Source organism: Thunnus thynnus, chromosome 23 (assembly GCF_963924715.1).
Source record: "Thunnus thynnus chromosome 23, fThuThy2.1, whole genome shotgun sequence".
Taxonomy (NCBI): Eukaryota; Metazoa; Chordata; class Actinopteri; order Scombriformes; family Scombridae; genus Thunnus; species Thunnus thynnus.
The window spans coordinates 4,578,156-4,602,528 of NC_089539.1; the positions used below are offsets into that span (position 1 = coordinate 4,578,156).

The 24,373-nt window shown below is 40.8% G+C and overlaps 2 protein-coding genes across 9 annotated transcripts in view; one reads left to right on the forward strand and one right to left on the reverse strand.

Moving 5' to 3' along the window:
* Positions 1-4,548, forward strand: part of sbf1 (SET binding factor 1) — a 63,463-nt gene extending 58,915 nt beyond the window's left edge. For all 7 annotated transcript variants that reach the window (XM_067581590.1, XM_067581593.1, XM_067581592.1 and 4 more), the window contains one exon: positions 314-4,548. In XM_067581590.1, coding sequence (XP_067437691.1) covers positions 314-412 — 99 coding nt within the window. In that variant the 3' untranslated portion in view covers positions 413-4,548. The remainder of the gene's footprint in view (positions 1-313) is intronic.
* Positions 4,390-24,317, reverse strand: LOC137175747 (serine/threonine-protein phosphatase 6 regulatory subunit 2-like). Of its 2 annotated transcripts, XM_067581597.1 has the most exons (25): positions 24,211-24,305; positions 23,902-24,009; positions 20,058-20,227; positions 19,310-19,564; positions 18,273-18,459; positions 17,877-18,014; positions 17,723-17,788; positions 17,486-17,598; positions 16,584-16,697; positions 16,245-16,371; positions 15,808-15,960; positions 14,872-15,096; positions 14,695-14,759; positions 14,431-14,546; positions 14,229-14,314; positions 11,759-11,839; positions 11,518-11,615; positions 11,208-11,265; positions 10,857-10,984; positions 10,624-10,748; positions 10,380-10,524; positions 10,191-10,279; positions 9,872-10,064; positions 9,063-9,170; positions 4,390-7,974 (listed from the first exon to the last, which is right to left on the reverse strand). In XM_067581597.1, the coding sequence occupies exons 4-25, from the start codon at positions 19,534-19,536 to the stop codon at positions 7,926-7,928; spliced, it is 2,691 nt and encodes an 896-aa protein (XP_067437698.1). In that variant the 5' UTR covers positions 19,537-19,564; positions 20,058-20,227; positions 23,902-24,009; positions 24,211-24,305; the 3' UTR covers positions 4,390-7,925. The 2 variants fall into 2 exon arrangements, with proteins under 2 accessions (XP_067437698.1, XP_067437699.1); XM_067581598.1 differs by having other exon boundaries at positions 9,872-10,061; positions 23,902-24,317.
* Positions 24,318-24,373: the final 56 nt, after the last annotated feature.

The window sequence follows — 24,373 nt, forward strand, 5'->3', positions numbered from 1 at the left end:
GCCCAGTGTGGGGAGTGAGTGTTTACCTGGCTGTCAGCCTCTGTTTGACACCTGAACGCTTCATTTCAAACTGAATTTGAAGCAAAAAATTAGAGACGACATGAATTGTGAAAACAGTTTCCTCTTAGTGCTGCAAAGTTGCATTTGGTTTTGCAATATTTCAACTTGTAAAAAAAAAAAAAGGACTCCTGCTTAAACACGGCAAGGTGAAAATTAGCTTCACAATCAGTGTGATCAAACTTTTTTGGTGATTTTCTCAGTGTCTTCATGTGTCCAGACTACTGGAGGTAACTTCTCTCCTCTCATCTTTCAGCTCAAGACGACCAAACGAGTGTACAACTTCTGTGCCCAGGACAGCCTGAACGCACAGCTGTGGATGGACAGTGTTCAGAGCTGCCTGTCAGACGCCTAAGACAGGATGCGGGACTCTTTTAAAGGAGCAATGCAAACCAGGAACGAATGAGCAGTGACGGACATCTCTGCCGGCCAATCCCAGCAGAACAGGGAGGGGGGAAGGGGCCTTTCACCACTTAAGCTCTGTTCTGTTCGCTAGTGTTGAACTAATACTCTTGCGTCACAACGTTTCAGTGTTTTTGTTACAAAAATAAGAAAAAGAAAAAAAAAAACCAAAACAAAAAAAAAAACACAGATGTCCCTGAAGAACCACCCGCTGTTGTCTCACCAAGTAGCTGCAGCCTCTCACCTCCTCGACAGTCTGACCACTATGTGCGCTGGATGGAAAAAAAAAAAAAACATATTAAAAGCACGTCGTTGCATTTTTTCTGAGACGTCCTGCAGCTCAGACCAGCATGAAGATCTTTCCAGACCCTCCACCTGTAAACCACAACCTGCTCTCCCTCCTGCTTAACCCTGCTCGCCATGTGAAACACTCCGGGGGAGGAATGACGGAGGAGCTGCAGCCTGCCCAGCCACGTCGGAGGACTCGTTTAGACCGCTACGGAAACGGATCTAAAAGATCGGATTTTTTTTTTGATGGGTTGACGGACCAAAACAACCCAGAGGAACGCAGCAAACGCTCCTTCCTTCCTTCCAGTCTCAAGAGGTCTTGGCTTTTTGCCTCTCACTGCCTGACGTAGCCCATTCGCAGTATATTTAGAGGAAGTTTTAAGGGGAAGTGCGTTGCAGCACACGCAACAAGGTGAGGGAAGGGTGGGGGTGGGGGGGCTCCTCAACGGTTCATGAAGGATTTCCTTTTCTGTTATCTTTTCCAAATAAAATCTCAAACTAGCACCAGAAAGAGATCAATGTTCATCATCTGTCGTCAGAAAGCAGCAGGTGATGAGGATATACTGTGAAAGCCATGAATCAGTCGTAGAGATCAAAGAGCGCCAGTCGGAGATTACAGTCTGTCAGGTTATCGAGTGTGTCGGTGAATCTTCACTGAGAGTGTTTACAAAAGTAGATGAAACTTCCCTCACTAAGCTAAACTCTGCTCTTCACCTGCGTGTTTTGAATCAAGACAAACCACTATTAACATTCAGAATTTTTTTTTTTTAAGGGATGCTGAAGGAAAAAGGAGGGATATATTTTGTTGTGATGTCTTAAAAACTATCTATAGAAGGAGATCTGGAAGTTAGGAGATTAAGAGGAGGGATACTAACGAACTGTACTGGTATTATGGGATGCCTCGGAGAGACTACGGTGTTGAGAGAGATGGACACTGAGTCGCTGCGGTGCGCCGAGAGTCGTGAACAGGATAAGTGTGTATTTTTTTCACTCTGGTTCTGACTTTGCGCTCGTCGCTTCTGTCGTGGAGGTTTGGGAAACTCAAGCAAAGCAACCAAGCCTCTTTAAAGTTACATTTTACATAAATTATTTTGAATGCTGGTTAGCAAACTACCTATTCATCTGCAGTATTTAAATTATCGCTTCTGGAATCATAAGGCAAGATTCCGCGTCAACGGAGGTAAACAGACATGTTCTGGAAGGCTCTTTCCGTTAATTTTGGAGGTGAAACACAGTCTTTAGCAGAACAATGTCGGTCACTCTTTCACGGACAGGTCTAGATTTTCACACAGTTGTGGTCCCGTTTTCAGCAGTTTGACCGCAGCAACCTCCGTTTCTTATGTTACGTTGTTTTGCTGGAGTTTCCCGAACTTCTACAAACAGATGTGGCGAGTGTGAAGTTAGCACGGACCCATCAGTCAGAACCAACATAATTATGAGAATGGGACTGTAGAAGGTTGAAAAATACTGGAATTATCCTTTTTACTGATGTTGGGACGGGGAATGTCACTCAAACGTCTGTGAGCGCTGGTCAGGTTAACACTCATATACATACATTACATTATCCATTTGTACTGAGTGTCTCGGGATCTGAATCTGATGCTGTTTAGACTCACTGTACCTGTTTTCAGCTGCATCCACTCGTGTCGACACCAGTGTTTAACGTTAGCGCCTGTTGTACATAGACGAGTCTACATCTGTTAGAGTTCTAGAGAAACAGTATGTTCAGCTGGAAGGTTTCAAACATCGTCACTTTTTTTTTTTTTAAAGGTTTTATCAGACTGCCCCCCCCCCCTTCCCCCTCCCCACACAAAACCACTCTGACCCACACTTAACACAAACCCTGCTCTGTAAAATATGGTTATACTGCTGTCTTTGTTGAAGATAAAATTTAAAATTGTAGATTTTTTTTTTGTGTCTAATAACTCCTTTGTATATACTACTCCAGATTTGTATGTAACGTTTATGGTAGTAATTTATTTAACTTGTCTCCTCAGTAAGAAAGTTCCTCAAGCACCACTTTATTTTTAAATTAGGAATTCAATGTGCCATTTGTTTATTTCTGTATTAATGTGACTAATGCTTTTTTTTTTTTTTGAAAATGTACAAGTAAACCCTCAATGTCTTTTTTTTTTTTTTTGTAAATACGGTTGTCCTTACTCAATACCAACCGTATGCAAGAGTGGAAATGGTGTGTTTGTGAAAGAGGAAGCCTCTGGGCTGGTTTTTAAAGACTGGTTGGATTTTACTGTGTTGCTCACCCACAGTGCTGCGATGTTCTGGATGTAGATTATAGTCCAAATAAATCTCAGACACATCAAGTCTTACTGGTTGCTGGTTCTGCTGACTGACCTGCTGCTAGCTTAGCTGACTCCTCTAGTGGTCATTAAATAGTCAGTGATGAGATGAGGAAATACAAGTCAGGCTGCCTGAATGTACTGAATACAGACAGGGCTTTAGTCTCCATAATTAACTGACAAAAAATACAATGTTTTCAATTATTATGCATGGTGCAGTTGAAAATAGTTCAAGATATGATGCCAAAACTACAGGAAGATTATGGTGCGTTCACATCCTTACAGAATTACTTAAAACCAGGTTGAGGTACAGCGTTTCACTGATTCATGATGTCACGGTGTACAGACACGCCCTGTGGTACACTTCTACATCACTGCAGCAAGATGAGAAGAAGGGCTGAAACTTAACATTATTTATTATCACTTAATCTGGTGATTATTTCTCGATAAATCATTTGCTCTGCAAAATGTCAGAAAATAGTCACAGATTCCAAGATGACATCTTTAAGTGTCTTGTTTTATTCAACCAACAGCCCATAACCCTAATTTATTCAATTTACTATCATATATGACGAGGAAACCAGCAAATATTCACATTTAAGAAGCTGGATCCAGTATTGTTTTGGCATTATTTCTTTTAAAAATTAAGTAATTATCAAAATAGTTGCTGGTTTATTTTCATTCAATTATTAAACAACAGAAAAGACTTTCAGCCTCTGTTAAATCACTCAGTGGGAAGTCACAGGATCGTACTACAACTGTTCCTGTGAATAATTTATCCAAGATTTGGCTGTTTGTCCTGAAGCAAGACTCAACGTGTAGGCAGGAAACTAGTCAAATACCTTCTAAATGCCCTCATCTCTGAATATTTAATGGTAACCCCACTTTTACAACAGGAACTGTATCTGATATGATTATGAGCAGGTAACGTTCTTTATGGTAACATCTATAACTCCAGTATGTGTGGTGTCTTAACTACCACAGCAACATACACAGACTGAATCAGTGCTGTGTTGGTTTTCATACATTTAAGCTTCCACTAACAGTTTACTGGTTACCAAGAAAACCACAGTACTCAGCCAGCACCATGCTTGTCTTAATACCAGACTACTAGCTGGGGCTCATCAGTTAACTGTTGAGATGCAGGTGACCTTGTACATCTTAAAATAATCTCTCTCTGAGGAGCAGATGGACCAAAGCGACAGCAGGAGTCTCTGCAGCAGTCAGAACCGGCCTGTGGGAAGACTCGGTGTGTCCTTGTGTTGTGACTGCAGTCTACATTCAGTTAGACCCAGCTCGTCTTTTCACTCTAGTTTACTCATCTCTCCGTGGTAACGCTCTACAGCAAACAGCTACGTTAACCAGAACAATATGACATAATCTTTTTATTTATTTTGTTCTTTTTTTTTTTTTTTATTAGAAATGACCTTCTGAGCCGGGTTATGTTGTCAATCATGTCAATATAGTTTTTAGAATCAAAATAAAAACTGTGGGTTTAAATGTTCATCTGTGTTGTGTGTGTGCATTGACTCATTTTTAAGTTTCACCCTGGATAACACAGCAGATATATATTTACATTTTTCAGCTGTTTTAGAAGATTCTTAGAATGTTTCTTTTCATGCTGTTTTATATTGAGACATTTTCCCTCAATTAAACACATTGAGAGAATACTCATCTGGGACGTAGCTGCTGCTTTCACACTAAGATGACCACTGTTGAAAATATACTGAAGCTTTTCAGGATCATTCAGCTTCTTCCTTTCAGACAGCCATTTCTTTTCTTTCTTTTATAGACTTTAACCTTGAACTTTCATTATTGTCATTATTTTTTTGGCCACTTGAGGGCAGCAGAAACACGCTGTAAACAAAACATTGACATATCATCACCTTATAAAGTTGGAATGACAAATGTGCAGACGTCCAGCAGACGTGACCAATATTCACTCCTTTTAAGCTCAGTTTTAGTCTCCTGAGAGTCGTCTCTTTAGCTGCTAAATGCTCCACTGCGATCACCAGCTTGTCTTACATTGCATATGTGTGGTGCTGAGCAGGTAGTGTACAGTGGGTTTATCAGAGCTTTTTCATTGAAAACAGCTGCCTGCTGCGGCTAGAAACAACACTGATGAGAGCAGTGATAGTGAAGCAGAACAGTAAAACCAAAACAATGAGTTGAACACTGTAAAGCTGAGAGGAATGTAGAGTTCATCACTACAACCGACCCCTCACATTACAGTCATGTCATTACTAGAAATGTATAAATAAAAGCAGCTTCTTTAGTGTGTGAAACGGAAGTTGTGAGCAGCAGCTGCTTCTGAAGTCTCCACAGTGGTGAATCACTCACTGACAAATTACTGCGATGGTGAACTATGCAGGTGATCTTTTCACACTGAGCAAACATGGACTTAGTGAAAAGGTAATGTGACTTTATTCTTTTCTTGTATTAAAAATATTGCTCTTCAGCAGCCATCTCTCATATCTAAATATTTCCCCTGAATAAAGTCTGTTATTCTCTGCTCACAACAGTCTAATAAATGATAAAAAATGCCACAAGATTATTCACCAACATAATTCCCCTATCTCTAGTGAATCTTTGTTTGACTTTCAGTGCATCCTGAACCAAACTAATGACTGCCTGCAAGGTAACGAATGTAAAACTGAGGGTGATTTTTGGAAAATAGGTGACAGTGATACACACAGCTGTAGTTAATAAGACTAAAACATGAAAAGCTGCCACTCAGGTCTCCTGTAAATAACTGATTTGTGTAGAGAAAACAATGATTTCCTTTTCATCTAAACCCAAATAAATTCATTATGTATTTATAACTGAGCTCTTTCCTCATATGCTGACTAAAAGACTCTTCAGGTGAAGCTGTAAATGTATTTGAATTCATTAATTGGAAGTGAACCAAATGAGCACCTGGATATTACATTTGTAGGGAATAACAGACTTGTAAAATGAACCATGATTTAATTATAACACTGCTGCTCTGCTGTTTTAACTAGAAGCTCTGTGACTTTCTTTATACTGAACTCTAGCAGCATCAGGTAGCTTTATAGTAAAATACCTCATCATCAGTGGCAAACTGTTTAGTGGCTTCCTACCAGCTCCTGACCTGCTTGCACTGTAGCTGACACTGACCTCTGACCTCCCTGTAGACAAGCAAGACATAAATGTAATGAAATGATCACGATGAGAGAATCAGAGAAGGTTTCACATTCAGACTCCACGTGAACAGGCAGCTGGATCTTTGCAGAGTTGGAAAGACAACAACCAGACCGGCACAGCAAAGCTTTTGGTATTAATGTGGTCAACCAGACATTTTTAATTTCAAATTTTTTTTTAACAATGATCGTAGAACCTGATCGCTGTCAAATGATTTAAGTAAGTACACCAAAAGAGGCCTGGAGCTCTGCAGAACCCAGACCTGCCCTCTTTCCAATCCTGCTGCTCAGAGAGAAATAAAATTAAAATGTTTTTTTTTTAAAAAAGAAACAAAACAAAAAAAAAAAAAAAAAAAATACAGCGTCACTCTTACCAGATGTCACTCTCGCCCTGTGAGTAAGTGCTCGGTGGAGAGAGAGAAAAAAAAGAGGAACAGACAACAATAGTAATCTCAAGATTGCTTGTAAAATTACTTTTAAATGTAGATAATATTTGTATATAGGTAGATAATGTTTGGTTGATTTAAGGGGGATAGCAATAAGAACTTAAAGGTCAATACAATCAGAAGGTCTTAGCTCACTAGCTAGGTCAACAGAGAACCGGTTATACATGCACTAAAAAGAAAAAAAAAAAAAGAAAGAAAAAAAAAGACAAATTTAAAAAAATCTGAAACCTCAAATCGAGATTATATCCAAATTTGTTTGCCCAAAACTACACCCAATGAGTCTCCAACGCTAGATTGATTCTTTTTAAAAAGAAATATGTTGAATTTCATTTTAAATAAAATGGCTAATTGACATTATTGCACATGAGCAAAAGACAGTAATACTATTAGAGCTCTGTTCATCGACCCGCCCCTCCTCCTCCTCATCCTCCTCCTCCTCTTCCTCCTCCACAGACCCTCCTGAAGCACTTCAAAACATTCAGAAACCTGGTGATGTTCGACAACAAGAGATGTTTCAGCAACAGCAACCAAAACGGGAAAAAAAAAAAAAAAGAGAGAGAGAGAGAGAGAGAGAGAGAGAGAGAGAGAGATAACGGGAATAATGGATAAAAACCTTGATCTGGGTGAGAGGACAGATAAGACAGCCAGCAGAGATGAGGGTAGAACACTTACATTGTGCTATAATGTACAGTAAATGGCTGCATAAGTGCTTTTTCTGAAGCTTGAAGGAAAAAAAAAAAAAAAATGTTTTCAAAAAAAAAAAAAAAAAGAAAAAAAAAAAAAAGGTATTTATTGTTGAGGCATCATTAAAAAATTAGCCTGTGCTATCCGTTCAGGGGTGACGATGTAAAATCCCTAACAATCAGGTTCCAACAGCTTTCCACAAGTAGGAGAAAAAATCTTTCAGGACATAAAAAAATAACGATGATGATGTTACCCCTCGGATTCTGTCATTTCAAAGATCGCTGCTACATTAAAACCGCACGTAATTATGTGCAACATCGGAAAAAGGCTTTGAAGATGATTCCTCTACACTCCGCTCTGTCTGTTGGTTTTTTTCTTTTTTCCTCATTTTTTTTTTTTTTTTTTGTTTTTTTTTTAACATGTTCCGTCGCCTCATTATTGGTGTTGATTGGCAGTGTCCGGGTCCAATAACATGGCAGAGTGATTCAGTAAAAACACCAGTGAGGTTTATTTAGGGGGAAGTCACTCTGGAGGAGGCTGACAGTCAGCGGCAACCGTAGCTGTTTGGGGATTTCACCGTCTGCTCGTGCTCAGACCGGCCCGTTGACGGACACTTCCTGGGGCGGTGGCGTTTGCTCTCTGTTAGAAGAAGAATGATTTATAAAAACAGCACATGTCATAATTCCCCATCAGTGAGTGAGGATCATAGAGTGACAGCAGCTAATGTTAATACTCATTTGGCAAAAAAAGACTCATAAACATGGACATATACTTCATTCATACTTGAAGCAAAAAAACTGAAATACAGTTATTGACACAAATCTATTCTGGTCAGATCAGCTTAATGACAGTATGTGTGTATGTATTTGCATGAGCCTTGTGTTTACATTGTTAACTACTGTAGATTTATGAGGAGTCATGTAAAAGATTTACATGGGCCAGATATTTGTGTTGGAGGGAGATTTTGAGATTTTGCCAGATTTTGGTCCAAGAGCCACTATTTGCCTACCACTGATCAGCTGTATGAAGCTTTAGCAGCGTCCAGGACAAACCATACAAAGCCTGCAGCCTTCCAATGTCTTTAGGGACATTTCAGTGCACTGTTTTCACTTTACTGGCAGTTTTATCTGACCCTTTGATCTGGAGTTTTTTTTTTTACATTTCAAAAAAGTAGGAAAAAAATAATCAACACAGCTGTTTTAAAATCGGAGGAATAGACACAATTCCTCAAAACATTACACGTTATTTTGCCTCCGATTTCAGCGTGTCAGCTAACTAACATGTTGTTGGCAGGATTTCCTACAGCTGAACGGCAGGAACCACTTCCTGTAAATGAGCAAACTTTCACACAACGGGCCTTTCCCCACTTGCCCTCCACTACTAGTGTCACTTCTTACCAAGCAAAGAAAGAAACAGGTCAACTGTGACTCACTCCACCCTTATACCCTTATGTCACCATATGTGCATATATATATATATATATACAAAATTTTGATTATTTGTTCAGCTAAATGCATCATTTAGTCTATAAAATGTAGAAAATGATAAATGGCCGTCACAGGATACCGAAGCCACAGCTGTGAACTTAATCTGATCAGCAGCTGATCTCCCTACAGTGTTTTTAAAAGATGTAAAAGACAGAAAGCTTTTAGCGTTCACACTGTATTATACTGTTTATTTTGACTATATTTTCTTGATAACGTCTGTTTCTGTAGTTAGGTACTTACTTCCTGTCAGTCTGTGTGGTTACTGGTGAATCCTCAGACGGCTGCTGTTCTGATGCTTTCGGAGGATCTGACAGAGAGAGTTTCTCCAGAGACACTGGACTCTCCTCACTGCAGGACGCAAACAAACATTCAGAGTTAATCATTATTCCACAGCAACACAGTTTCAGCACATTTTACAGATTTATGTCAACAGTATGCCCCCCCCCCCCTCCCTGCATAAGTGTCTGTTCTGTAGCTGACCTTTGACCTCACTACAAAAAGAAAACACTTTTTGTAGTTTGGGCTCAGTAAGCCCAGCGCTTCATTTAGCTTTTTAGACGTGTATGAACATGATGACAGTGCTCGTAGTTAGGGATGTCAAGGTATGAAACTCTGTGACTTTAATATTTAGATGAGGTGTCTAAAATTACTGATGACATACCGTATTTTTATTAGTAACTGCATTGCTTTCAATTAGCTGAAATAGTCATTTTTCACACTACTGGAAAAGGTAACAGCTACCCCGCTATTCTTCTTCTTCTGCTCAACCTTCTGATGCTCAGTTTAAGCTCAAGTTTCTGCAGAGTAGCAGAGGAGCTCCCGGGTTATATTTTTTACTTAGAAAGGCAAAACTGAATGAATCCAGTAATTTCAAATCCCAGTCCAGTCTATAATTTCCTCAATGTGGTAATTATGTTTCAAATATAGATGTTTACACACACATCAGCTTTTTGTGTATGACTGCACTGAGTGGACTGGTCAACAGGGCAGGATTTTGTCACTCAGCATCTGACAGAGGCTTTCAGCTAAAAGATGCAGTGATGTCAAACCTTTTGAGGTCAGCTGTCTTGTTGCCGGGGGTGCCGGCTGTTTCCGAGGCGATGGCTGCAGCGGGAGGAGCACCGGCAGTTTTGTCATCCTCCTCGCTGTCAGATCCCCCGGAGGAGCTGCTGTCTGAGGCCACGAGAGGAGCTTTCCTCCCTTCTCCTGCCGGAGGAGCACCAGGGGAGGCACTAACATCTGCTGAAACAGGCACACACACACAGGCAGAGAAAATGACGTAAACCTTTATTTCCTTACATTTTTTTTAATCTTTCACCAACCCGAACGAAACATGAGTTCAGGAGTAGTTAGGTGGGATTCGCTCACCGCTCTTCTCGTGGTTTTGTTTGGCTTGTTTATCTGCGTCGCTGCTACCCGAGTCCACAGGAGAGCTGCACCTGGGATCAGTCTCTGTACTGTAGGAAACCAGGAGGAAACAGGAAACGGTTTTAACATGTTGTAAAAGAATGACAACTGTTCCTAGAAAATCTCAATTTCTCCGTTTTATTCTCTCACCCAGAGAAAGGCTGGAACTCAGTGAAGTTGGCCCAGCCTGTTTCCTGTGTGTCTGTTCCGCCTCCAGCTGAGGTGTCCCATGCTGCCGGGGTTTGGGATGCTGCATTCCCTCCAGAGTCCCTGAAATTTGCTGTCCAGCCCGGACCTGGAAACAACACAAAAGAGTCTATTTTGAACGGCTGTTCCCCTTTTCCACATTATATTCGGCTGTGTTTCTGTGGGTAGCTGCTGTACACTAGTCTACCTGTGTCTGACGTGTTCTGCTCAGAGTCCTCGTCCTCATCAGATTCAGATCCACGGTCTCGCTCCCTGCCTCCATTCTCCATGCTGCTCCTGGAGCTTCCCTCTGAGGTTTGAGAGACCCCAAACCTGGACAAGAGGGGAATGATGGAGAGACGTTGAGGAGATGAGAGGATTAACAGACAGAAGACAGTGAGCAAACCACACACTAGAAATCATCATCATCATCAGGTTTACCTTGTTCTGGATTTAGCTTGTGTTGCATAGTTTATCTCCTTGTCCTCCCAAATGTCCTCTTCCTCTTCAGCATCATCAAACTGGCGTATCCTCTCTTTACAGCAGGCTTCAAAAGCAGCCGCATTGGCCTGTGAACAAGCAGACGCTTGAATGAAGTTATAACTCTTTCTGTGACAGTGTCTAATCCATTATCTATAAACAGCAATAAGTTACTTTTCTATTAACATTGTTCACCACCGAAACTCTATACAGTTGTAGCGACATGAACGGAAGTAGTAATATTAATATCAATGACAGTGGCAGTGTGATTATTATACTTTCTTTTAATGAACAGAATATTCAAACACTTACACTATTATCATCAGCATCTAGATTGAAGTTTATTTCGGCAATTCTGTCAAATGTGGCGCTGAGGAAAGAGAAGAAGCAGAAAACATGAGCCAACATCCTGGATGTTAAACTGATCACTGAGGGATAACTCAATCACTTTAACACAAATACACTGAGTATTACAATCAATCAAATTGTGTGTACTGAGAATTAATAAAAAAAAGTTAAAGCTCTGGTTTAGAGGATTTTTTTTGCTGATGCAGAGTTGTTTGATACTGAGAAACATTTTCCTTAAAAGGGCAACAAACTGTGTAAGACTTTTCCTCCTTACTTGATATTTTCATCATGCTCGCTGAACTCCTCATCGTTGAACCCAAACTGATCCACAAAGTTGGCAGTCATCTGTTGGATCTGATAGTCGGAGAAGGCCTGGGAAGGTCAAAAAGACGCTTTTTTTAGGGTGATGTCATAATGGATGTTGGTGTTTATTTGACAGATTGAAAGAAGTGTTTTATCATGAATACTGGTGATGATATTGTGAAGTGGTTTTGTTTTCATGGAGTCTCTCCTACCTGTTGGAGCGACAGGTCGTTGGGGAAGGGGCTCTCCATGTCGTCGTCCTCGCTGGACGAGTGCATGTTGTGGGTGCTTACCTGCAGGACACAGAGCAGAGGTTTGGTTTGGTGTACTGATGTTTTCCACATTACAGGGACCCTGTGGCCTTACTACACCCCTCCATACATTATGATGCAATTTCATTACATCAGACAAGAATTACAACACTACAGGAAAAACAACACATATAATAGTTTGTCTGCTATAAAACAAAGTCAAGAAAAAATAAAAAATTGCTGTGCTACTTCCAATGCAGCAAATGCATTTTCTGTCAGTGCAAATGCCTGCCTGCTTTTTGTAAACAATCCTGTTCCTGCAAATACTTATCACCAGATATCACTGCTGTATCAGTCCTCACAGTGAGCTGTGTGAATCTACAATCAGACTTTCATGAAGTAACAGGGCTACTGATTCATTATATAAGTAAAAACACTTCTGACATGTGTTGCTTAGATTATTTCTGATGTATTAAATGACAAATTTGAAAAGAAAGTATAGACTGTATGTAAAGATGGACGATGCATCTCCACTTCCTGCCGCTACGCAATAGTGAGGGGCCATGTCTAGATGGTAATACTAGATTTGCGAAACTCTTGCACATGCACACTTGATTCAGCACAGTAGTGCTTGACTCTGCATGTGCTAACAAGCCCCCAGGAAAAGCGCAGGGCTTTGAAATTAATTTGACATAGTGGCCAAACCGTGTAATTATCACTTCTGCATCCGTCATGTGATGCACACTGGCCCAGAAAGACTTTTTCCCATAGACTTAAATTGTGAAAGAGATGTCTGTAAATCAGAAGATACATATTTTTTGAGCATCACAACTCCTGCAAAATGACTTGTTTCACTATCAGAATTTGATCCATTCAGTCTGATCACATGTGGAAAGTCTAGAAGAGCCACACGATTGAATTACTTCAATCCCGTTCAAGTTAGTGGAGGGCTGAACTTGAAGTTAGGCAGCTCAGCCGGTGGAAGTATCTGGTGCGTCTGCTTTATGGGCCACATGATCTCAGAAGATCTGGGTAATGTTATCCCCAGGAGGTGAACTTTTTAGGCCACTGAGCAACTTTCAGAGGAATGAAACGCTCCAACGCTGTATCCAGTAAGCTAGCAGTGGCAGGGACTCCCTTGTTTTTACACCTGGGGGCAGTGCCTTACGTCCTGTATCACATGGAGTGTGTGCCTTATGCACGCTGTCGTTGGACTGCATTAGGTCGTCTCGTCATTTTTTGGATAAGCTAGCAAAACTGTAACCTAAAAAGTTATTTATTAGCCGAATCTTTGCCTTAACCCCAAGATTAAACCTACAGACTTCACACCTAACTGTAACTTCAGAGATGACTTTTTATTTTTTGTGATCGTCGATTTATGAAAATACACTTAAATTTTTGCTCCTTGTTCTGCTGGGAAAGTTGCAACCACAACCAGACGTTTATCAATAGACTTTTACCTGACTATTGATAATCAGTCATAATGTTATACTGGAGGAGATGTACAACTAGAGAGTGCTAAAATATATTGACTTTTAAATGGTCTCACTTATGTCCAACAACAAAAATCTACTCAGATGGGGCGCCTGTATTCTGATATCAATGTAGTATCTTGCATCAACAGATGCCCAAACGGGCTTACAAGACCGACTTTCAATTTCCACCTACACAGGTGTGAGACCAAATATACAAATTATAGGAAAACATGACAAGTATATTCTGTATGCCTTCATGCATCAAATCAGAGTCAGAGCACGGGCTGAGGTGGTCACAAAGCTCACCAAAGCGTGCACTGCTACATCCTGCAAAACCACACCCATGCGGTTGAAATACCACCACTGTGTCTCAACTCAAGATACTTCTGTTAGTACACTTCCATGTAGTATACACTGGGTACACTATGTACTTACTTGCGTAGTGCATGAATTTCAACAGAGTTAAGTTTTTAGGGAGTCCCAGCAATGGTAGATATACAAGGAGCTGCTTCAAAATATACTTGTCTTGCCAAGTTTGAAGCACATCTGCATTCGTATGAGGAAAATGATGTGACGGAGCTGTGGTTAAGGTCTGGTTAGGTTTAGACACAAAAGCCACTTGGTTAGGGAAAGGAAAATATCATGGTTTGGGTTAAAATAATCACCTGAAACATGGTGTTGGTTAAAGCTACTACTTTCGTAAAGTTAGGCAACCTTTGTCGTCATGGCAACAGTAAACAACATGACAGACGTGACAGAAACCATCTTTGGGAAAAATTTATTTTTTGGTAACGGCTGCTCTGACACTGTGCTGGGCTGCTTGGTCCTGTCCTGACTACCTCGCTGCACTGAACACACTGGGCTTAAACTGGGAGAGAAGAAGATCAAATGAGAGGAAGTTAAAAGACAGCGATTCATGCTGAAGAATCTCAAGTCCACTGAAAATAATATCTCACCAGCTCTACTGTGTTCCTCCTGTTAGTCTCTCTCAGGGTCTCGTCCACAAAGCTCTCCCAGCGACCTCTGCAGTCTTCTGGCAGCTCTGCAAAACAGTAAACCACCGAGTAATGCCTGATCGCTGGAGATATTACTTTTGCGCTAATTTTTCAGTTAAATGGCGTCTCATCTGGTGTTAAGCCAGCTGCTACACATGATTACCTTTGATGAGATCAGTGATCTGAGCCTGTACTGGTCCTTTCTCAAGGTTCTGGACCACCATGTTGGAAATTCTGGTCAGATGACCCATGTTGCCTCTTCTGGTGCCGCCCTCAGCCCTGAAATTCACAGTCACACACTCACTTTCAACACCTGTACAGTTACACCTCTACATGTATTTGTCTTTATTGAAGTCACAGACTAAACACAGATTGATACAAAGTGTTTGAGCACGTTGCTAAGTCATGGATGTGAAGAGGCTCTTACTGTATTTTATCATTCTCCTCCCAGGCGTCAAGGATCTTTTGTACCAATCGACACTGCTGGAAGAGCTGTGAAGAATGAAATCAGAAAAGTGCATCAAAACTTTGCAAACAACACAGTGGAGAGAGTTTTGGGTGTAGTCCGGGACATCCGAGATACTGTGCTGCTGAAGCCACCTACATGTGCCACAAGGGCATTATGAATGGAGGTCTGTGGTTCACTGGTCCCGCCTGTCTCCACTGCCTCCCCCTGTGCCTCAGCGGCTGATGCTGCAGGCTTCCCGTCGTGGTTCTGGAGGCCTGGGCTGGGCCGCTCCTCTGAGGAAGGGTGGTTCAGGATAGCCGCCACACACAGCTCCACTTGGAAGTGCAAAAAGTTATTCCAGGAGTATTTGAAGAACAGATCCTATGCAGGGAAAGAGGGAGAGAGAGAAGGAAGCAGAGCAAAGTCAGTAAAATGCTGCAAGAGAAAATGTGAGACAGAAGAACTCAGGGCAGCATTAAATAAGAGTGGACACCTCCACTAACAGCATGTGTACCAGTACCACATGTCAGATTTCACTAAACATTATGGCGTTTAATCATTTCTTCCACACTCCCTTTATTCACATCAGGACATAGACATATAAGAGATACACATGATCTGAACACTTTTAAGCATTTTAGCCAGTTATTCATTACAACACCACATGTCTGATTGGTTCTGTGGCCCTCCAACACTGAACCAATCTCATTAAAAACAGTTTCGGGCGGTTAAACCAGAGATGACCTCTGAAGTGCCCCCATGTTGTTTAATGGGGGCAGTGGAGGGTTTGAATCCTCTGTTAAACAGCACACACAGCTTGATGACATGATTCTGCTCCAAAGAAGCAACGCCCACTGCTCTTTGACCAGGTGGTGTGATAAGGTAATCAGTGCTTCCCTGCCTCATGACCAACCTTGTGCAAATTTTTGTCAAATGTTTGAAATGTAACACATAAACTGACTGAATGAGGCAAAAATATCAGTCAACAAATGTTGGACAAGACCTCAAACATGTCACGTAATGTGAACAATGACAAGAAAAATAAGCTCCAGAGTTGTTAGATGTAGCCTGGATAAGTCAGGCTTAGCCTACCAGTAGTAGGTCCATGGTGGCAAGATTGCAGAGCTCCTGGCAGATACTGGGGGCACTGGTCTGCAGCAGGGCGGCCACCAGCCGGGCCACATGAAGGCGGGCGTTCCCCAGTGGCTGCTCTAGAACGCCAACGGTCGTCAATATTGCACTTTTCTGTAGAGGGGATACCCAAGAACAATAAGTTTCAATTCTACAACTGTACCGCAGAGAGCAAAAACTTTGTAAAGCATTGAAAAAAAATCTAGATTTTGCTGTTAAGATCATGATTTGCGACACAACGAAATAAATGATAACGCATAATATGAAACGATGGATGTTTTCTATCGTCAGATGATATATATTGTCATATCACACAGCCCGACATCTAATAAACAATTTCTATGTTCTTATGCTTATTTTTGTGTTTATTTTGCTTCATGAGTGCACTGCGGGTTTACCTTGGGGGGATCCAGAAGAAGCTGCTGGAAGTCCTTTAAATGGGGCTCAATGGCATTTAAAATACTGCTGTTGACAGTGTAAGACCTTTCATAACCCTGAGAATACAGATCCATCAGCCCTTCCAACCTGGAAGACACAAGCAGACAAAAACATCAACTCACTAAACATCAGATTAAGAAAACAAAGCATTTCCTCTTCCTTCCTTAAAAAAGTGACTAAAATAAAAATTCTTCCTGTGGTCTTACTGCACAGAAGACCCAGACCAAGACAAACTATTATCTCACTGTCCGACATTTACAATAAAAACGTGACAGGAAGCGCTGAGCGTGTAGACTCACCCAGACCTCCTGGTCTCCAGTAAGGTAAGTAGCACTTGAGTTCCGTTAACAATGGAGGCCTCACTTCTCTCCCCCTCAAACATGTTCTTGAGGAGTCCCGCTACACTCTCCTGCCTGAAAGATAAAGGTTTGCGCTGTTGCAAATCTAAGAAAGAAAAAAACTTTACGATGACGTGCTGATGAAGTATTCTGCTGCTGAAGCCAGGTGTGCCATTAGATGGCTCTTTTAGTAGTGCTTTCCAATACTGATATAAACACTGAGGAGTGGAAATGACAAACAAAATCAAACTTGCACAAAAATCTAAGTGTTGCTAAACAGGCTCTGTCAGCAAATGTTTATATACACACACTACAACTTGAGCTCTGCTTTTTTTTAACTCTACATGCCAGATAAGGATTTTTTGCAAATCTGGAGTCGACAATGACAAAGGAGGCAATCTGTGTGTTTACAATCCTTGCTTATATGGACATGTAAGAGCACACATCTGATCACAACTTTGTTCTAAACTCAACCTGATTCAAAACAGATTATACCAAAAAATCTAATTTTGTGACACCGATGACTAAGAGAAGAGGTTTGACTAGTTCTGCTATCAAATGTGCAGCTGTGATTAAAGCTGCTCTTAACTCTGGTCACATCCTTTTTAAATCTCTACACTATCATATTTTGTGTTTTTAGATTGTCTTTATGTGTGTGTGTGAATGTTTGCAAACTTGCTTGCCTCCATTTCCCCACTGAGGGACAAATAAAGTATTTTGAATGTAAGTGAACTGAATTGTGTCGCCAGGTTTTTAAATACACTCTACACAATACTGTACATACTCACCCTAAATACCACAAGCAATTGTTAGATTCTGTGATGCTAAAAAAAACTACTTTGAGTCAGGAATTGTAAACTTACGACTCTAGCACGGCCAATAGTGGGTCGACCTCCGCATTCTCCTGCATCTGATTGGCCTGGTCTCGACTAAGGCGGATGATGTCACAAAGCGTTTGGGACGCGTTTGATTGTCTCTGAAAGGGAAACCAGTGAATCAGAAAATCTCAATTAACACGTGACTGCTGAGAGTTATCAAAGAAAGACCCCCCTCACAGCAACACAATGATAAGGTAAACTCCAAGCATGCTTCACACTCACCTCCTCATCTTTGCCAGTATGGATAAGCTCTGTGAGTCTCTGAACCAACTTCTCCTCATTCAGCCACTTGGGGAAAAAGAAGATAAATGGCATTATATACTGAAAGAGCAGTGTTTACTTGAAGGAGGTACACAAACATATGTATAGAGCTTACATGGAGGACCTCCTGCCTCAAGGGGGCAGGCTCCACACAACTGATGAGGCGAAGCAGCAGGTCCATCATGGCAGAGGCATCTATATGTTTCAGCACCAGACCAATGAAGCCTTCCTTTTTCTTTAGAAAGGTGATCACCTGGGACAGGGGGAGAGAGAGGAGTGCTCAGTACTGATGATGTGAATCATAACATGTGATCATTTATCTAATTAGTTTTCAAATTACTTCATTTGTCCTAATTTGTCTTCATTTTTGCTGTGCAGCAGCTCCGTGTGGATTTGTCAACCGGGTAAAATGGATTAACAGTGTTTTTCACTGCTTGTATATAAAATGTATTTGTTAATATGCTCTACTCAACAAACTATTGACCGAGCAAAACAAATGTTTTAAATGTACCTGTTCGGTTTTCCTGGCGATGAGATTGCCGATGGTTTTGCTGAAGAAACTGGCCAGTAGCGGGTTGAGGGGCGGGTCCTGCTCCAAAAAGTGGTACAGTATCTCGAGGAGAGACTCGTCCCCGCCCAGTTTATCATTGATGATGGACACATCTGCTGTTAGGAGCTCACACGCAATGTTGGGAAACCTTACGAGAAAACACAGGACAATGAGAGTGAGTCTTGACATATGCCAAGAGTTTCCTGATCACCTGAACCTTCTTGTGTTTAAAATCATAATCAATAGGATTAAATCACAGTCTGATTACTGAAGGGAATATTAGATTAAGATTTTTAAAAACAGGATGTAACAAAGTAAAATAGAAGTACAGCTTAAGGGGATGATGAACACAACCGACAACATGACCTACAACATATTATTTTCTCTTTGGACATGAGCATATGAATGAAGAGTATGAAAATATATTAATAATGCATGCATGTAAACAGAGACAAAGTATAACAGATACAAAGAACCGTACTTTTTGTATGAAATAGAAAACATGATTAAAACATGAACATCCACTGAAGACATGAATGAATGAATAAATACAACCGCATTATTTGTTTTGTGTGTCCTTTAAAAGAACTGATTTAAACAGATGCTGCCTTGATGTCTTCACATTATGAAACTCATGGACACAATTAAAGCTGAAAAATTTGCTGATTTTGCAGTATTTAGCCAAGAGGTCTGGCTCATAAGCACGCTGGTTTGTCTGACGCTTTCATAGTGACAAATTTGCTATACTTTCTTTTTACCAAATATATAGGTTTTGTGGCATGGGGGTACTTTCCAGTTGTGTGATCTGTGGATGTTGCCCAGTTACTACCTGACAAACTGGATAATAATACAATATAAACTGTAAACCGTTGCACAGGATTCTAAATATATGCTGTATAATGTGTTTCTCTATGTTTCTCTATTCACATTGCCAACTTGGAAACCAGTCACTAGTCCCTGCCATCATTTCTCTATCAGTCACTAATGTGGGGTCTCACTTAAAGCGGCTCCTCTCCTCCAGGTCTGCGGGTGGCTCTGTGGTGATGAGGCTGACCAACTCCTGCATGCAGTGATCCTGGGAGAGGAAGAGCAGCAGTCGACGATTCTGAGCCTTGCACTCCTGCAGGACGTCATCCTCCTCCATCAGCTCCCTCAGCGTCACGTCCTCCCTGTCCAGCAGCTGGTCGATGTGGGAGGTGGTGTGTAGGTCGAACTTCCAAAACATGGTGGCCGCTGGGACGGGGGACACAGCCCTGGGCCGTGGAGGTGGTGGATGAGCACAGGGAGGCCCGGCAGCGGCCAGAAACAATACAAGAAAGGGGGGGTAGGAAAGTGAAGAGTTGATGGGGAAGGAAGGTGGAAGAGGAAGTGTGGGAGGGAAATTGATGTAAACAAAGATGTAAGCCAGAAGATTAAACCAATAGCTGAGACAACAACATGAAAATAAGACCTCATAGGATATTGCAACAGAAAAAACAACATCGTGTTTGGATCTTTCACATAAAGCCATAAAAAACAGCCCATATTTTCGATAAAATAGCACGTATGCCCTCAGCTCAATAGAATGTAAACAGAAATTTGGAATTGAATACATCTAAAGGCAACTCATCTACATAATATATTCAAAATATAATATCATTTACAATATGGACAACAGTTGAATTATTACGTCCCAAGTAAATGTAGTCATAGTTTATACAATTACAAAAAGACGGAAATGCCACACAGTAAAGTGCTCACACATACCAGTGGATGAAATGTGGATATCTTTAATCAGACCTCCCCCACGGGCAGGCAGGCATTTGTGTTTGTGCAGACGACAGAGAGTGTGGCGAGGCCTGGCATTTATCAGCATGGGTCTCCTCTTAAAACGCAGGCCTCTTTAGGAGATGAGACACTGAGAGGCTCAACATAACCTGCACAGCGTGAAAAAAAACAGTGGAGACGATTATTCAACTGTGTGCGCGCCGAGATTTGAGGAGAAATGACAGTGTTAGCATACCATTCGGACATCATTTAAAATCTGTACAAATAGTGCATGTGAATGTATACATGAAGAATTAAAATGTATGTTTTGCAACCAGTGAGGAGTTGTGTTGTCCTCATGTGTCAACTCAAAGTTGGTGACGTGCCACCGACACATATAGTCGAACAAGTTTGTTGTACTTTCAAAATAAAGTAAAGTTAATCCCCGTACACTCATCTACAATTTAATCAATTTGACATCTTGAATTAGAATAGAGATGTACCTTTAAGTAATTATGGTATAATCTTATTGTTAACGTAAATAAATGTAAATGTATCAAAGACAAAACTGTAGGTAAATAGACTCACTATCAGTCTATCCAACTGTCAGCTGATGACTATGATGCTGGAACAGACTGTCAAAAAATCTTCAGCTCCAATCATCAAACTCCAATTAAATAACAATAAGTTTAATGAATGAAAAAGTCACATGACACTGCTTCTATGTATTAATTTGCTCTTGTTAGAAGAAATGAGGGATGTTCTGATTTTCTAAAGGACTGGTATCGACAGTACCGATCCGCTGTTTTGTATTTTAGCAACATTTTGCTATTTGTTGTCAAACTTTATTTTGTTCATATTAAATAGCAGTTGTCAAAATCCTGCCTCAAGCTTCATGCCAGTACAGATCAGCGATGACACTTCTCTCTACACATATATACTATTATACTAAACACTGAAGGACAGCATTCAGGGCAATTCAGCTGTCAAACATATTTATACTGCTTTAATAATTTGAGTGTTGGTCTACTCTTGTCAGCTGTATTATTATGGAAAAATAAATACACTTAAAAAAGTATTATGTTGAACTCTGTATCAGGTTCAGGGGTAACAGATGTGATCCAGACATCCCTAATATTAACCTCTTTAACTGCACAGACCTTTTGGTGCGTCTAGCGTTACAAAATCATGCCGTGCACGCTAGTTTTATTCAAAGCTACAGAGCTTAAAATACAGAAAATATGAATAAAACGGCAGATGGCACATGTAGAATGGCTGATCATACAAAATGACGTCAAATCTGTGTGATATTTGCTTCGCTTAAATGCAGAAAAAGTATCTATATTTGAAGTTACTTAATGGGAAATCTGGAAACAGCACACTTCTGGCTAAAGGCTAAAGTTAAGCAAAACATAAAAGTTAAGAATGAAAATGCACAAACTTTAAAATGCTTTCAGGCTACTACAACAACAACAACAACCTGAGGAACTCCAACCAACAAACGTAATTATGAGGGGCATGCCTGCATCAATGAGGTATTAACTCTACACAATGGGAATATTCACGAGCAAGTAAGACGGCTGTAGTACTGAAAATCCCTATGAGACAAAACTGCCAAGGAAACTATAGGTACATCCCTAAGATTTTATATTAACTTCTTTATGAACTTTTTCTATTTTATGAAAATGCTTTAGGATGAAGCATATGACCATATCACAGATGTTTGTCAAGCCAAATGTTATAAAGTTGATATGCCATGTATATTAGGCTTTGGTAAATCGTTGTTGTCATTGGAAATGAGCAGGAAAGTTTATATGACTGGTTCCCCGGGCTGACACTTGAATCAGGCTGGTTACTGTTGGTTAAACAACCCTGAGAGCATACTCAGTCGCTGTGTGCATGCTCATCACTCTATACTTAGACAACTGCTGAACAAGATTTGGTCAACCTCTCTTCCTCGTGTATCATCAGCACTGCAACAGAGGCTTTTAAATGCTCGCTATCCATCGTGGTAAATGGAGAAAGCCTCTTAAATAATGGAGAACGAGTATTTAATGTTTTTGTGACTAAGCAAGTGCGTCCAGTTTGTTTTTCCTCGTGCGGTTACTGTGGCAGCTAATCTAGACAACCCAACACACCGGCAGTGCCAAAATACAATTACATCTGCTGGCTTTATCAAAGCTAACGTGTCTCTCTGAGCAACATGTTATCAACTGTTGATCATGGAAGTAAAACTGAAGGAGGAAATCAAAGTGCTTCCTCCTTTTTCTTTTCCTTTTTTCCTGAGGAGGACCCTTCCCTGCACATGCACCAGCAGCAGCGTCCATCTGGCATACATTTACAGAGTACACAAGTGCAATAATAACCCGCCATACGCTCCCTGTGGACACTGAGCAGGAAAGCAAATGCTTGACTTTACATCCAAAATAGAACCCACCAGAGGCAACCTCAACAAAAACAGTCTACTGGCACATATAACATTCGATGAAAAGAGGAACAATGGCACATATAAAGGACATATATGTGGATGTTGTGAGCTAACAATAGTCTGTAATTAAGTGGTGATATCATGCGAAAGGGAATACCACCTACATTTTTTACATGAGTTCTCCTCTACTTTCAGAATGTAATGAAGGATGCAATTGGTGGCGACTGAATGTTTATCATGTTGCTCTTGCTACCTGGTGAATGCATTACCAAACTGATCAACCACTTCTGCAATGGTGCACTTCAGAGGGAACACAAAAACTACAATCTCACCCAGCCTGTTGCTCCTTACTTGCACTTAGACGCACTGGAGCTGTAAAATTAAGTGAACAGACCTGTATTTTGCCTGTACTTCATGCACAGATGGTGGTGGCCCCCATGATAATGGCGTTTCTTCAATTCATATTATTAAATATTGGTTGCCTTTTAGTTTGTTGGCTGTCAAATATAGTTAGCCATCACTAATTCTTCTCACTTGGGTTAGGCATTTGGCATTACTTTCTTACACATGGTAGCTAATGATCAAGAAAGTCATGTTAAAACGATGGATCCATCAATAAAAAAACATGACTTTGCATCTCCGTCTATCATATTTTGGTACGGAAGAAGCTCCAACAATGAGAGAGACACTGATGTGTAGCTAAAGAAATGTAAACCGATCTACCGTAGCCTTGGCATGAATTGCACATCAACTGACTTGCTGTAGGAGCTCAGATTTCTGTTTACTTCAACTCCTGAGGAGGTATGACAACCAAATAATACAAGAATAAAAAATAATAATAACGACAGCCATCACGTTTCAGTACATTTCTCATTACTCTCGTTTAAACACTAGGTCTTTCTTGCTTTTTACCTATTGCTAACGTGCAAATGAACCCGGACGGAGTGTACTTTAATTCAGAAACGTTAACTCTGCACTTAACATTTGACTCGGTCCAGCACAAAATCTAACATTTCTAAATATTATGAGGCACATAGAAGCGGAAAATACACTCGCGTTAATCTCGATGGCAGCCAAGTATAACCTTTAAGGAAAGCGCCTATATTACGTTAACTAATGTTGAGTAATTTAACAGCTTAACATTCCCTGTGCAAAGTTAGCTGATTAGCCAACATTAGTTTGTCAGCTTTGGCGACTTTTGTTGCTCCAACTTATCTGTTTAGCATACCATTTAGCTAGAGTTAGTTCCTCCTTTGCTCTGAATAGCACGCAAGCTAATTAGCCACCAGCAGTTACCGTGTACTGAGCTGAGTTAACTTATATATCTCTCCAACTTAGGCTCAACTTTGTCGCTGCAGCAGCGGAGTTAACGTTAGCTAGCTGCAAGCTCAAACTCACCACCGTCTTTAAACTTACCTTTGATTTAAAGTCCTCCGCTATTCCTTTCGTCTGTGTTAGATTGTTGTTGGAGTTTATCGTCAAGCAGCCAGCTATCCAGCTAACTATCCGCTAACACACATCAGCCTGTGAGTGATTTGTTTTGAAGAAGGGGTCAGTCTGCGACAGCAGAGGCTGCTGTTAGCTAACGTTAGCTCAACTTAGCTAACGTTAGTCAAAATGTGGCTTTGAAGTCTGTCAAATAAACAGTCCCCCAACATTAACGGCTACTTCACATTAATAGCAATGCCTGATATTTCAGATATAGAGTGTATGATTCGTACTCACGCACAAAGTAATTCAAACGCGAAGCTAAGTTTAGCATGCAAAGCAGGAAAAACTCAGTCATATTTTTCGAATCAAAATGGCGACATGGTCACGAGAGCGCGCACTAGACCTACACGGGGACGAGCAAAGAACTCAGACAGCTTCACAAAACATTTAGGTGAAT